The sequence below is a fragment of the Sciurus carolinensis genome, chromosome 3 (genome assembly GCF_902686445.1).
Source record: "Sciurus carolinensis chromosome 3, mSciCar1.2, whole genome shotgun sequence".
In the NCBI taxonomy this organism is placed as follows: Eukaryota; Metazoa; Chordata; class Mammalia; order Rodentia; family Sciuridae; genus Sciurus; species Sciurus carolinensis.
Window position 1 is genome coordinate 129,347,134 of NC_062215.1, and position 15,676 is coordinate 129,362,809.

The window sequence follows — 15,676 nt, forward strand, 5'->3', positions numbered from 1 at the left end:
ATTCAACTGCTGCTTTTTAACCATATAATTATCCTAAGATAGAACTGTTTTCCATCTACTCAACCAGTGCTTACTTCTTCAGAGCCTGCTGTGTGTGTGTGTGCTCGCACACGCATATGTGTGTTTGGGAGGACATGTCACCAACATTCAAAAATAGTTTTCACATATTTGAATAGGTACTCAATTTGTTTATTGAATAAGCATATAAAGCTGCCTTTTACATCTTCTGGCCTTCCCTCTAATGTATTTGAGGTCAGTAAAAACACAATTCTAAGGGGCTGCTTATTATATAAAGAATGGGTGGATGAAATTCTGCCATTGTTTGTTTGTTTTAGGTGGGAAGCTCCTCTTTTAGGACTTTGAGGATCTCCCTCTTTAACTATCCTCTGAGATTACAAGCCCTTCAGAGCAGAAATGGTAGTATATCTTGTTTGGCACATATCCCTCTAGCACCATGCATTGCCCCTTAGAAGTCATTTGTTAAATTTTTTAAATGAAAAAATAAAGTGTTACATATGTGAATAATTACATTTCTTAAATCAGTTGTGTGTGTATGTGTGTGTGTGTGTGTGTGTGTGTGAGAGAGAGAGAGAGAGAGAGAGAGAGAGAGAGAGAGAGAGAGAGAAAGCAAGCAATGGCCATAATGTAAGTCACAGATTTTTTTTTTAAAGGATATTTTTCTAAGGATAAGAAAAAAAAAATAAAGTTTAGAATTAATCAGATCAGGAAGTAGAAATCTTGCCTGATATAAACAACCTTATTAAAAATGAATAATGATATCAATTATTTTCTTTACAAAACCCAAACAACTAGAATTACCAGTATTCATTTTCCTATTTAAATTGATAGCTGGTTTGGACACAGATATATTCAATAGCGAGAATAACAGAAGGAAAGGGGATGGCTAATTATGGTAACCTTTATAGAAAAAAGACATTAAAAAATGTAAAGCCAAGTTGAATTTAATAGGTAAGCAATTCATGTAGACACATATGACCTTACATCACTGCTGGCATAAGTCTGGCCTTTAAGCACTATTAGTGTTTAAAACAAATAAAAAAAAAAAAAAAGGCTACCAACCATGTTAGTTAATTCAGTTTGTTCAATAACATTCATTTAAACAAGAACATAAATTGTTGGGATTTTAGAATTGGAAAGACCCTCCAACTCCTTCATTTTTCCAATCAAAGAAGACTAAAGCATTACAACCAGAACTAGAACCCAAGATGACAGTGGAGAAAATTGGTTCAAATAAGTAATGGCTTTATTCTCCATCAATACCTTTAAATCCTTCTTCCAAATGAGTCTGAGATTGACTGGGGTTAACTGATTTTAATCTTAATTGCCAGCATTTAGCTTATAGATCACATAACTTGATCTCATCTGGGCAGACATTTTATTAAGTAGGTTAGGAAAATTTTGTTGCCCCACTGTATTTTTAGAAAAGAGAATAAGCTTGTAGCCCAATATTCATTCTCTGAGCATGGTTCTATTAGAAGTGTGAAGAGAAAATGTGGTCATTGTTCTCCCTGACATTTATTTCAGAGGTTAGGTTAATATACCAAACACCCTTAATTTATTCAAATGTACAAACCTATTGTTCTTTAATTTCTCTAGGTACTTTCATTTCCTGTATGCTTGGCCTTTGGTACCTTTCATGAAAATTGTTTCCATAAATATAATAGGCAGTGAGAAAAGACCTTTTTCTTCTTGCTTTTCTGTAACAGAAGGAATTCTGTTAGCTTTCAATGTGAAGGTAACTCAGTCATCATCAGGAATTATTCACTAAATATTTTATGCTAGGTACTGTCATAGGTACAAAAATGAGATATGGACCCTTTCTTCATTCTAGTTAAAGGAGAAAAATATTAAAGAAATAATTACACAAGTATTGACTTACAGAACTGTGATAAGTATTATCAAAAATAAATAGGATATTATGAATGATTATAAGAGTATTACCAAATTTTACTACCATATCAGAAATGTTCTCTTTCACACTTTTGGACAAGGGAGAGAAAAGACTATTAAGATTTCCAAGAACTTCCTGATGACATCCAAATTGACAATCTCTCTATAAACTGATGACTGGGGAGACTGGACTGTATGCCATGGTGGAGATAACAGTATAGTGGAATGGATTCCAAAATTCTGTCCAAAGGAGTTACTGTTAGAACTTTAGGGAAGTCTTTTAGTGTCTCAGTTCCTCAGTTTCCTTGGTTAAAAAAGTCTAGTGCTTCAACATTCTCTTTTGGCTTACAAGTTTCAGAACTAAATAGTCATTAGATGGTAAGCCCACATTGGATTTTTTCCTTACCTCCAGCTCACACATACTGAGTATATCTTACTAAGAGTTATTTATCACTTTTGTTTTAACCCACCTTGTGTTGTTCACTTTCTCTGAGTTATTTTTGGATATTGCAATCCAGGCAAATTAAGATCATATGAAACTTAGCATTTTACTAGACATCCCTCTGAGAGATTTTATAAATTATGATGCATGTCTAGAACAAACTTGAAAAAAGTATTCCTTTCGACATAAACACATCACATTTTAAATGTATTTAGTTTCTTTGTTCTTATTTATAAAGACATTTGCTGAAATGTAAATTTGTTCATTTTGTCAAACTGAACTATTTTATTTGCAGCTCCAAATGAAAGCACATTGCTCCTTATTGACTATTTTCCAATGAGATAACCATTTGTGCAATATAAAAAAGGTAGCCAGGATCACAAGTAAATCTCTATTATGTTTTAATCCACAAAATCATTGTATTTACAATTTTGTTTTCTGAAGCAGAAGCATACATTAATCCAATTTTACAAATGAGATAACTTAAAGCAACTCAGACAAATTTAAGTGACATTAAGTTAAAATATAATTTAAAAATGATGTATAACATCTTTTGTTAGTCTTATTAACTAAGTAGGACATGCGCTGATCTTACAGAAAAGAATTCATCAACAAGGAGGAACTGATGAAAAATGATAGTTATGATATTCATCATTTTATATTCATGTATCATATTCTATCAAGTGAATGAATCATAATTTACTAAAGCATAGCCTTTATGTTGGACAGTTTGAGTGGTTTACTTTTTTTATACAGCATAAATTATACTGAGATAAATATTGTCAGGTATATGGCATTTTAAAATATTTTGGATTATTTCCTTAGGATAGATTCCCAGAAGTAGAATTACTAGGTTAAAGGGTATGAATATTTTTATGACGTTTGAAACCCATTGCCAAATTGCTTTCCAAAAATGTTATATCAATTTACAATGCCACTAGCAATATAGGAAAGTGCCCTTCTCATAATAGTCTCACAGGTATTTGGCATTACACAGTTTTTCAATTTGTAAATTTTATGAGCAAAAATATACTACCTCATTTTAATATATACTTCTTAAATTTTAAGGCATAGATGAGTATTTTATATACAGTTTAATAACCTTGAATTTCTAATACATCCTTTAACTACCTATGATGTTTTGATATTACTATAAGCCTATTCAGAACTATATGTAATATATACTAAATATTTTTCATAGTATAAACCCTTTTCTCAAATCTGTCATTTCAAGTTGGTACATGTATATGTATGGGAAGGCATATTGAGGATTCAGTTTTTATACCTGAACAAATACATGTTTGTTCCTTTGATCATTTTTCTATTGCTTTGTAGCATAACATACCATAACTCCTCTCCATTTATATTAAGCACTCAAATTATTCCAATTTTCCTATGAAATGACTTTTTAAAAACTTAACTCATCTGTAATTTATGTTGATGTATGATAAAAGGTGTAATTCTAAGTAATCTTTTTCCACACTGGTGACTAGTTACCTCAATATCACTAATTGCATAAACTTATTTTTTCTGTTTTATATTAAATGTTACTTATTATGTATTAAGTTATCTAATTCTTGGTTACTTATTTTCCAGAGTTTATTATTTTAGTTAATGTGGAATCTCCTTATGGTTTTTTTCAGGATTTAAAGTATGGTCTTCTCTATTTTTTCTTGTATCAACTTTAACATTTTGACAACTTCAAGAGAGTTTGCTTGAAATTTCATCTTTTCTTCTAAATCATTAAAGAACTTAATTTTAAAAACTGTTGGAACAAAACAGCATTTATTTTCATTAAGTCTATACCTCTGCATTTATTCCTTTTTCCCCCTTCGTAAAAGTAGTACTTGTTCATTAAAGAAAGCCCAGCCCTTTTTATTTTTTTGTTTTGAGACCGGGTCTTGCTAAGTGACTTAGGGCCTTACTAAGTTGATGAGGCTGGATTTGAACTTGTGATTCTCCTGTCTCAGCCTCCTGAGTCACTGGGATTATAGGTATGTGCCATTGTGCCCAGCTTGGAGTATTTTCTTTTCAGATTATTTTTCCTTTGTTGGTATAAAAGTATAAGCGTATTCATTGGAAAATAATTGTTAAGCACTTACTTTGTGTTTTAGTCTTATTAGATTCTGGTTTCACAGCAAAAGAAAATAGACAAAATTCTGCCTTCATTAACATTTTATCATAATATGTTTTTGTGTTTATGCCTACTCCTCATACATTTTATTTTAATAACTTCAACTTTCATTGTGTGGGTGAATCAGTTGGTATAATCATTTTTCTATGGTTAGACATTTCCAATTTTTCACTCTTAATTTTTCCCACATTTAAGGTCCCTTTAAGATAAATTTCTTAAAATGGGGAAATTTGGTGAAAGGTATGACTATATTTAAGGCTCTTGATGACACTTCCAAATTGCTTTTCAATAGGGTTGTACCAACTTTCGCTGCCTCTGCAACAAAAAGTTTTGTTGTTTTGTTCTTAAGCAATTTGCTGGCAATGATTATAATCACTAAAAATTGTTTTTATTATTGTGATAGGCATCTCACTTTTTTGATAACTAGCAAGGCTGAAATTTTTTTAATGAGTACACATTATTTTTTTTTTAAACAGTTCTGTTTATGTCTTTTGCACTGCTATGATGCTCATGTTTGTTTCATGTGTATGAGTTCTTTTTCTCTTTTTTGTACTGGGGATTGAACCCAGGACATGTTAGCGCTGAGCTATAGCCCATTCCTTTTATTTATTTATTTTTTAATTTTAGACAGGATCTTGCTAAGTTGTTGAGGGTGGCATAGAACTTGCAGTTCTCCTGCCTCAGTCTCCCCAGACATTGGGATGACAGGTGTATATCACTGGGCCTAGCTTATGTGTATGAGTTCTTTATAAAATAAAAACATGAGCCCTTTTCATATTTAGCCTCCTTCAGAGTTATTGCAAAGAATAAAAGCCAGAAATGGTCACTGAGTTAGTTGAAGTCAGACCAAGGCTTTTGAATCTTCCCACCCCCAGAATCCAGTCCCTGGTCTGGCATCCAGCAGGTTTTCACACAAGACACCAAGGAGCCTCACTGAGATGTTAAGCAGTGCATTGAACTTAGGAGGTCCAAAGACACAGGGACTAACAATGACAAATTCAGCTCTATAAACTAAAGCTGGAACAAGAAATTCTTTCCTACTAAACTAGTCCAGTTTTTAGGGGTAGAAAGAGAAACCTTTATAGCCAGGAGGATACAAACAATTGGAAAGCATCAGAAACAGTCAGAAAAAGAAGAAAGGGGTAAAATGAAGAGACACTGAGAAAAGTTATTGCATAGCAGGAAACAAACAAAAGCCCTAAAATTAATAAAATAATGTTTTTATTGTATGTCTGTTATGTGCAAAGTATATTGCCGGTCATTGAGGGTGAGTTTTGATCTGTAAGCCTCATGCTAGATTATATACTCAATTTAGAAAATTCTTCAGCAGCTTACCATATATGATGATACATATTCATGTGTGTGTGTGTGTGTGTGTGTATACCCTCCACTCCCTATAACTGGATAACACTCAGATTCATCGAAATGCTCAGGAAAAAAGCATCTCCCAAAGTAGACAGGTGTCAAGTCCAACTTGTCGGTCCTTATACTAAAGGAAGGTCCTTTTTGATCATAACATTTGGTGGAAAAGAAAGAGGAGAGGAGGTACTTATGGTAATATTGGTTGCAATTAGGTACAGGGTCCTCTCAGGGTTGTTGTTCCCTACCAAGAAGGGAAAAAAAAAGAGATGGAGAAGGAACAATATTCTTGTGGTAGCTAGTGTCAGCTTTGTGGTACTATCTTTAGGAGCCTTATGGGACAATTTTTTTATTATTTATTTTATGGAATAATTAGCATTAGGTTAAATTTATATGCTCCTGGGAGTGAATACAGAACATGATCCTTGACTTTCAGAATAGAAAGCAAAAATAAGAGATAAAATAAGTATAAAGCAAGGTGTCCTGTGAGGAGGAACTTCACACTAGAAACAATTCTAGTGTTTCTTGATTCTGATCAAGGTAGTATGTAACTTTAAAGGAGAGCTGTGCACCAGAAAGAATCATTTGAACAGTCAGTTGAATGGAGGTAGTTGGGAAATTAATATTGTAGAGTAGGCCACTATTTTCCCTAAACTTATGGGTCTACTCTTTCTCTATGGTAACTTTAGCAATATGGAAAATATTACTTATTGAACAAGTTCCAGGTATTTTGCCAAAAACGTTATCTATATTATCTACATTATCACTAGGCCTCTTGATCCTTCCAGGTTCAGTCCAGTGCTAATTTCTTTAGATCCATAACTCCATGCCAAAAGCTCCAAGTTACATTAATAGTTCCAATTACTAGTTATTAAATGATAGTTAATAATGCTCCACTCATTCTGTTTACTCCTTTAATGCAGCACGTCTCATTCTGCCGTCTATTTTCTGGCTGCTCTCCTACATGTTGAACTTGGTAAGAGCATTGCCCATTTTTCACTCCAATGTCCTAAACATTTAGTAGTTCCTAAATAGTCTGTTGAAGTGGAATTCCTTGACTCCAAACTCACCAGAGAATCAATTATGGAATTTCTGAGCAAGAGAAGACTTACAACCTTTTATATGCTCTTTTGCATACAAGAAAAATTAAGTTAGAACATCTAACTTGTATGAGGTCACAAAAATTTGTCAGAATGAGGATTAGAATCCAGTTCCCTTACTTTTCTTCTATACTATTTCTTCTATAGAAGAGTCTACTAAAACATAACTAAATATCTTTATTTCCCAGTCTCCTGACCCCACTCAAATTCTACCGGCATTTGGCTTTTGGGGTCTTCAGGCTAATTCTATGACAGTAAATTTCCTAAAATAATTCACCTGTTATGGTTTAGATGCGGTGTCACCCAAAAGCTCACATGAGACAATGTAAGAAGGTTTGGAGGAGAAATGATTGGGTTAGAGCCTTTACCTAACCAGTGGATTAATACTTGATGGGATTAATTGAGTGGTAACTGGAGGCAGGTGGGGTATGGCTGGAGGAAATGGTTCACTGGGGGTGGGGGTGGTTATGAGGTATACATTTTGTTTCCGGGGACTGGAGATCTCTCTCAGCCTTCTGATCATGATGTGAGCTGCTTCCCTCTACCACACACTCCACCATGATGTTCAGCCTCAACTCAAGTCCCTAGGAATGGAGCCTGCTGTCCATGGTCTGAGACCTTTGAAATCGTGAGCTCCCAAATAAAATTTTCCTCCCCTAAAATTGTACTGGTCAGATCTTTTAGTTACAGCAGCAAAAAAGCTGACTAAAACGTTACCTTTATCATAACAGAACGGTTTCCCATTCCAAATAAAGCAATGCTCAAACTCCAGATTAGCTGGCTGTTGCTGTGGTATCACATGGTGTAAAGTAGGGGGAATCCTCTGCTTATGCTTTCACCACTAAACTCTTCCCACAAAGTACCCTTTAATCTATCCAAATCAAAATGTTTGCCCACACACAGATCATACTCTTTCTTGAGACACGAGAGGCTTTCTTCCTATTCGTTCTGAGTGGAATATCCTTCCTTCTTATCAACCTGATGAACTTTAATAATCTGTTTCACTTCGGGCTTGGAACTCCTAGCAGAAGTAGAGATCTGGTTTTAGATCACAGTAACTGAATGAATGAAGTGGGCGCGTCTAGCATTTAGCAGCCTATACCCTCAGTAATCTTCACTGAATGATTTTCCCTCTTGAAAGCTACAGAAATGTAACTTATTATTTAGAGTTGTGACCAACCCTTTACCAAAACTTTTCTATTTGAAGGAAAAAATAGTATGTTGGCTCAGTCTTTTCTTCTTTCCCTTAACTCTGGTTCATTTATCATGACTGCCATTCTCACTTCCTCTGTGTACTTCTCATTCTCCCAGCACCCCTGCCCCTGGATACTTGTGGGAGAGGAATCCACAAATTCCTTTGAGGCTCTATCACTGGAACAAGTTCTCAGGAGCTGGAGAACCGGGCTGCAAACAGGAAGTTTTCGTACTTCCATCTACTTTGTGCCTGGGGCAAAAACTTTGGAGCCCACCTGAAGATTCTGCAAAAAGGATGATGGAACGATTCTAACCTTCAGTATCCGCATTAAAGCCTTTTCTCTGTGGACGTTGTGACCCAGAATCACGCCTGCCCTGACGTTTCGAGTGCAGGGCTAACTGTCCTGTCAGGTTATAGCCCCCCAAACTCTCCGCCTCCACTTCTTAAAATCTTGGGCGGGACATTTTAAAAAACTGTTCTGGATTTTTAAGTTTCAATGCATCCGAAGGGCAGTCCCCTTTGCAGCGACAGTTGCAGTCTGGGAGCCAAAGATAAGCAGAGGCCAGTCCCCTCGTCTCAAAATCCTTTTTACCTTCCTTCAAGCCGACGACCTACCCTGCCCCTTCCTCTAGCTCACATGAGGGGTCAGGGGTAGTTTTCCTCAGCCTGTGTGCCTGGCCTCCTCAGCAACACCCATTAGTCCCCAGTCTCCCAGGACAGTCAGGGACTCCGAACCACACGCCCAGGGCCCTTGCCAGTTGTGGGGGGCCCAGGGGTGCACCGCGGCCTCACCGCAGGCAGAGGGAATGCAGCCAGCCTTCAGGGGCGGGTAGTCCAATGGGCAGCCTCGCCCCGGAGGCGGGCCCAGGCCGGAAGCCACCCCGCGGCACAGCGGCCCCGCGAGACGGCGCCCGCGCCCCCGCCTTCTCCTGCACGGGCTCCGCGGCCAAGGGCGCAGGGGCCAGCCCGCCGGGTCCCCGCCGCGCTCTTTGTCCTGGCCGCGCGCGGGCGGACGCGTGCGCCCCCCGGGTGAAAGGAGGCGCGGAGAGCGCGCGCGGGAGCGCGCGGGAGCAGCTCGCGCCCGCCGGGCGCCGGCGGCGCGCGCCCCTCCGCCAGGCAAGCAGCGAGCACGCGCGCCGCCGCCGCGCCCGCCCCTCCCCCCGCGCTCGCCTCGGAACTTGCTGACTGCGCGGCCGGGAGGAGCCGAGCCGGGCGGCGGCGGCGGGAGGCCACAGCGCGCGGGGGTCTCCCGCGTCCCCTCCGCCTCGCCGGGAGCTCGCGCCCTCGCCCAGCCGAGCTCCCACCCCCCCTTTTTTCCGAAGGCGCTGGGCGGCGCCACCCTCCGGCCGGAGCCCGGCACTGCACAACCCCCTCCGACTTTCAATGTTCCACACTCCCCGGCCAGAGCCTCCTCGGCTTCTTTTTTTCCCTCCCCCCCCTTTCCCCCCCCCAGCTGCCTCCATTTCCTTAAGGAAGGGTTTTTTTCTCTCTCCCTCCCCCACACCGTAGCGGCGCGCGAGCGGGCCGGGCGGGCGGCCGAGGTAAGGCGGCGGGGCCGGGGGGCCGCGTGGGGGGCGGCCGCGGCCGGCGGCGGCGGTGGGGGAGGGGGCGGGGGCGGCAGCTTTGTTCGCGCCGGGCGCCCGCGCCGCCGGTGTCCGCGAGCCGCGGCGGGGCCGGCCGGCTGCTCGCATCACTTGGCGGCCGGCGCGGCGAGCGCTGCCCGCGGCCCCCGCGCGGCCCTCCCCACAAAGGGCCGCGGAGCTGCGTGGCCGCCGCCGCCGGCCGCGGCTCGCCTCCGCGGGCGCGGAAATTTGTTGCACTTCTTGGGGCTTTGTTTGTTTGTTTGTTTTTCCTCGGGCTTTTCCCCCCTTTTTCGTTATTTTGGACAAAATGTCCGTCCGTGATGTAAAAATTGAACGAGGAACCTTGGTGGCATGGAGAGCTTTGCAGAAGGTGCAGTTTGGATTCTGCTTTTCCCAGGGTGGCAGCTCGGTCTTGGCCGGATGAATCTTCGCTGCTGGCGGTGGAAACGGCTAGGGCAGCTTGTTAGTTGATTTTTAAATTTCTGAGTGTTGTGTTTAAGGGTTTTACGTGCATAGAGGAGGAATCGCCACCTTAAATAAGCATATGGACGATTAACAGGGTATGTTTTCCTCTCGGAAAGGGAATTTGGTAGCTCTGACCAATGTCAGTCTGTAAATATTTAGACGCTATTAGTGACTTTTTAACATTTTTCAGCGAGATCTGTTATTTACAGTGTGTCATATGTTATTAATGCTCGTTGCCTAAGTTCCCTGGCAAATCTGTTTCATGCCTTCTGAGAAAGTAGACAATTGATAGATTGTCCAAGGAATGGAAAAAAATGTGAGTGGGTTTTCTAACTTGAGTTCGGTAAATCCCTGAACGCTGGCGTTGTAAGACTCATCCTCTCCCCAGTAACCTTGCCGTACGATAAACGTGAACACTTTTGAAGCCTTTTTATTAAGATATGCTGTTAGGTTAATATTAAGACAAGAAAATGCTGTTGATTAATTTCTTAAGTTAACATTTTTCCCCCCTTCCCTTTTCTCTTTAAAAGTTTTTCAAGAGATAACTTCATCAAGATGTCCAGTGATAGGCAAAGGTCCGATGATGAGAGCCCCAGCACCAGCAGTGGCAGTTCAGATGCGGACCAGAGAGACCCGGCCGCTCCAGAGCCTGAAGAACAAGAAGAAAGAAAACCTTCTGCCACCCAGCAGAAGAAGAACACCAAACTCTCTAGCAAAACCACTGCTAAGTTATCCACTAGTGCTAAAAGGTAACATTGTCAGGTTGTCTTCTAAGCAGTTGGAGGCTTGTGTTTTTACATCAAGAGCAGTAGTCCAGAAAGACTTCATGATCTGTTTCAGTTGTACTTGAATGAATTGTCATCCTTTAGGGGGCCTATAAACGTCCTCACTAAAATTATACTTCTAAGCAAACTTATTCTATACTTTGGTAACTTCAGGAAGAGTCCTAGAGTAGAGATTGAACTTTCTCATTCTGACAGTTTAAGGAATTGGCAAGGAAAATTTGGTGAAACTGAATTAGATGGTACATTGGGGATGCTTCTTTTTATGAGTCATACTAGAATGAAATTGACACTTCTAGAGACCAGTACTGTCACTCTTCATGAAAGGAAATGATCAAAAAAGTTTTAAAAATTCTTTTAAATGCCAGGTGTTGGCTGTATTTAAAAGCAGATTTTAAATTTGCTTAGTTTTACAAACAAGGCTTTAAATCCTGCATAACAGATATAACTTTTTGTAGTTAAATTATAGTTATCCCTTCTTGTTCCTGTGAGGGCAAAAAAAACTGAAAAATACCTATTTCAGTTGTCACTTCACTATTGAAAACTTGTGTTGTCTTTATACCTCTTTACTCTTAAAACTTGTGGATATTCTTGACATACTAATAATATTAAACAGTGGGGAGAACATTTTGTTGGGTGTTAGTGAAAGATTATTTTTTTCCTACTGACTTTTCTATGATGGCAAAAAAAAAAAAAAAAAAAAGATCGCATCAATGGGACTCCATCAGTGATAGTGGTTGTATTGAGTATAACTTGTAATCATACATAAAATGTATTTCTGGCATTACCTAGTATTGATGTTTTGTTGATTTTCATTGATCACAACTAAAGGAAAAAGAAAATATAAAAACCAATCAATTATTTTGTAGTGACTCATATACTCTTATTTTTACCACCATTGTACCATTAATCAAACTAATTCTCTTGAGAATATTATATTGAATAGCAGCAGTCTTTGAAATAATTTAAATTTCTTCTCAATTTGTTATAATCTTGTGGAGAGTAACATATTAAATACAAACTAAACAAGTTTTGAAAACATCTTAAATTTGAAGAAAATCATAGAAATGCTCTTTTTCCTTCTTACCTCAAGGCTATACATCTGATCCTCTTTCCTCCAAGATTATTAAATTTAAGTGCTATACCTAAGATCAGAGAAAGCAAATGGTTAAATAAGATTGCCAAAATAGTCCTTGGAAGTTTTTCATTGGTAAAGATATTTGTAAATTTTAAACTTTTTTTAAATCAGATAAAATATTGGGAAAACTATTAATGTGCTCTTGCAGTAGCTTGCTAATTTTTATCACAGTAAAAGTGACTTGAAGTCATTGTCAAATATTCTAGAGCTTTCCCTCCTCCCTTTTTTGTCTCATTTGCATATAAGCTTGAAAAGAGAATTTCTTTGGTAAAAAGTGTTTTAAAATAGCTTTTATATCCTTTGTTGAGTAGTAGTGGAGGACTATTTCTCAAATCAGGTGTAAATGACTTACCTATTTACAGTAGCAAGTGAGAAAAAAAGCTGCAAAGTTTCTGTTAAGGGATTTGGGTTATGCCTCTGAGAACAAAGAGGAAGCAGCCATGTTAGCATTACTGAAGGCAAAGCCAGCCTTGCATTTAACTGCATGGTGGTAGAGGGCAGTGTAATTCCCCGGTTATTCTGTAGACTATCTCAAATCCTTTTTGTCTGTTGTCATTTCACTAACAGAATTCAGAAGGAGCTAGCTGAAATAACCCTTGATCCTCCTCCTAACTGCAGGTAAGACATAAATTTTGTTGTTTTATTTCAAATTGTGGAAAGATATCAGGAGATGAATGTATTGTCCTTGTATATACGTGCAGCAGAAGAGACTAGCTAGTTGTTTGCTTCCTTACAGCTTTGCAAGTGCATTAAACAAAAATTGCCTGGGTGAATTAAATAAAATTGGGAGAAAAATACTCTTTAGCATGTATCATACATTCTGGATTTATGAATATACTGATTTTGTGCTTCTTGCTGGGATTAGTTTGAATGGTGCTGATTTTTCTGTTGTATTTCTGTGGAACATGTTTATTCACAAGTATTTTGTAGAAACTTCTAAAATTTTAAACTTTAAAGTTATTGCTTGTGCGCAATCTGAACTGACCTTCCAAATTTAGAAATTGCTGAATGTGGTATTACAAAATGTAAATGCAGTAAACAAGGGTATAGTTGTTTGTTTGATTTATTCAGTAACTTGCCTTAAGGACAAATTTTATGTGCTAAGCTAATGATTTTAGTTGTTTTTTTCTAGAGAATGCATTGTTGGAATTATTTACATTTTAAGCAAATGTCCTAATGACTTGGGAAAATTCTTAGTAAGCAGTAAATGGATTGGAATTGTGGGAAGAATTAATTTCAGTGGAACTCAAAATAATTTAAGATTGTTAGTTGGCATAAGTTGTATTAACAGTAACTGGTTGATAATTCTTTTCTCAATAATTTTTTCATGAGTCTTATGTAGTGTTCGATTTATTTTTGAATGGTGACTGTATGGTTGACAAAATTCATCAAATTCAGAGAGCAGTATTGTAAATAATTTGCAGGGAAGTATGTTATGTGCTTGAGAATGAGAGGGGAAGGAATGCTAGATTTAAGGCAGTGTTATGGTTTGATATAAAAATGTTTTGGTGTCTAACTTGTGTTTTTGCTGCAAATTGTGTTTGCTTATGTTCATCAGAATTATCTCTGAGTCTGCTTGAGACATAATAAGGCATAATCCATTTGCTTCTTATTGTGTGTGTTAACCAGATCCTCATATAAGGTGATCTGATCCTGATTTATCCAGTGAATTAACAGTTTTGCTTATATTTGTAGTCACAACTATTTCAGTTCAAAAAGGAGATGTGATTGTGAACTAATTATAAACAAAGAGTGGTATGTCAGATCTCAAAATACTACTTAAGAGATGTACTGTCCAATAATGTAGCCACTAGCCATATCTGGCTGTTGACTGGGGTTGTGGCCAGTCCAAAATGAGATGTGCTGTGAGTGTGAAATGCATACTGGATTTTGAAACTCTAGTACAAGTTTTAAAAGAATAAAAATTTTAAACACACTTATTACATATTGAAATAGTAATATTTGACATGTTTAATAAATGTTTTAAAAATTGTACTTTTTACCATTTTAGCATAGTTATTAGAAAATTCAAAATTACTGACATGACTTGATTATATTTTTGTTGAAGAGTATTACTTTAGAGAAGTAAATCACCATTTCCTTCTAACCTTCTAAACGGTGTGTCAAATCTGTAGCCATTTAAGGGGAGATCAAAAATGTTGCTCTGTCGAAGAATCACTTAACTCAGCGCAGAGTGTATTCTGATATTTCCCATTATAAAAGATGTAAAGATCTATCAATTTAAAACTCGAATGTCTTAAAATTGCATGTAAGGTCAAGCATTTTTAAAGGTTTCTGTTGATTTTCTGCAAACAGCTTAAACCAGTGTATGAAAATACATCTAGAGAGCACAGTAGATGTATTGAATGCCCTCAGAGCAATAATGTACTGGCATATTTGCTAAAGAAATCTGCTTGACGTGTTTAATCCAGGACTGTTTCCACAAGGTCACAGGATTATTTTAGAGGGAGTAGAATCTTTGTGATATAGAAGTAAGTTTCACTTATTGTATATTTTTCTCTTTATAGATCAGATTTCATTTAAGTTCATGAAATAATGCTTAACATTTAGTGATTTAGTGAAACAGTGAAACTTTGGGCTTGCTTGTGCACAATAATATGGAATACTTATCTCTGTTTTCCTTTGTCACAGTCTTTGGTGATTGTTGACTAATGCAGATGACATCTTTAAGTTCTCTAGTTCTTTAATATCAGAGTTTCTTTGTGACTGTGTAAGTGAGTCAAGAAAAATAAATGTAAAATGTAAGTTAGAAGAAAGAAACTAGAAGTTGTTTCTTATTACTTTGGGGAAAGGCTTTTTTCCATACACCTCATATGTAAAATAATCCAGATGCTTTTGTGTGTCTTTGGATTCCTTTGGTAGAAGGTTTAGTTCTTGTCCTAGAGAGGAATTTGGAGTATTGAGTATTTAGTGGAAGTATTTTAAAATTTTGGTAGAAAATTTCATGTCAGACAATATGATAGATTGTGGTATTATATTCTTTTAATTCATAACTGTATAAATGAGAATTTTAGTTTTATGGTAGTTGTATTGTTTAGATTTATTAGTTTGTGCTGTAATTAAATATGGGATTTCACATTCATAAGTACATTTTAGAATTTGTGGGCTCATATTGCTTGAGACCTTTGAAACCTAATACTTTCTACTTTCATGTATAGTTATTTAATTAGATTCCACTATGGTTTTGAATATGTTTTTTTTTTTTTTTAAATAAACTTGTCAAAGTATGTGACAGTGTTAATTCTTCCTCAGGGAAGAAGTGTAAAGTGTATCTGGGTACATTCAGGAAAATGTTGAATGAAATACAAGAAAACTCACTAAAACTAAAATTACTCGTACTAGGGAGATTTTTCTTAAATCTCTTCCTTTGTTTTAATTAATAAAATAGTCTTTAGTTATATAATTAGGTCTAATACACATGTCCAGGGTGGTCTTTGTGTAGATGTAATTGTCAAATTAAATGTATGACTTTAAACATGTCTGATTATATGTCAGTTGGAATATTTCTTTTTCTTACAGTAAAAAAGGTTGATAAAGATGTCATTT

General features: G+C 37.5%; 1 protein-coding gene across 4 annotated transcripts in view; it reads left to right on the forward strand.

Moving 5' to 3' along the window:
* The first annotated feature begins 9,073 nt into the window (after positions 1–9,073).
* The window catches only part of Ube2e3 (ubiquitin conjugating enzyme E2 E3), a 93,230-nt gene continuing 86,627 nt past the window's right edge, over positions 9,074–15,676 (forward strand). The window contains exons 1-4 of one of the 4 annotated variants that reach the window (XM_047547334.1): positions 9,286–9,682; positions 10,122–10,186; positions 10,720–10,938; positions 12,677–12,727. In XM_047547334.1, coding sequence (XP_047403290.1) covers positions 10,745–10,938; positions 12,677–12,727 — 245 coding nt within the window. In that variant the 5' untranslated portion in view covers positions 9,286–9,682; positions 10,122–10,186; positions 10,720–10,744. Of the gene's footprint in view, positions 9,258–9,285; positions 9,683–10,121; positions 10,285–10,719; positions 10,939–12,676; positions 12,728–15,676 lie in introns of those variants that run through there. The other 3 variants (XM_047547333.1, XM_047547335.1, XM_047547332.1) reach the window with 3 other exon arrangements.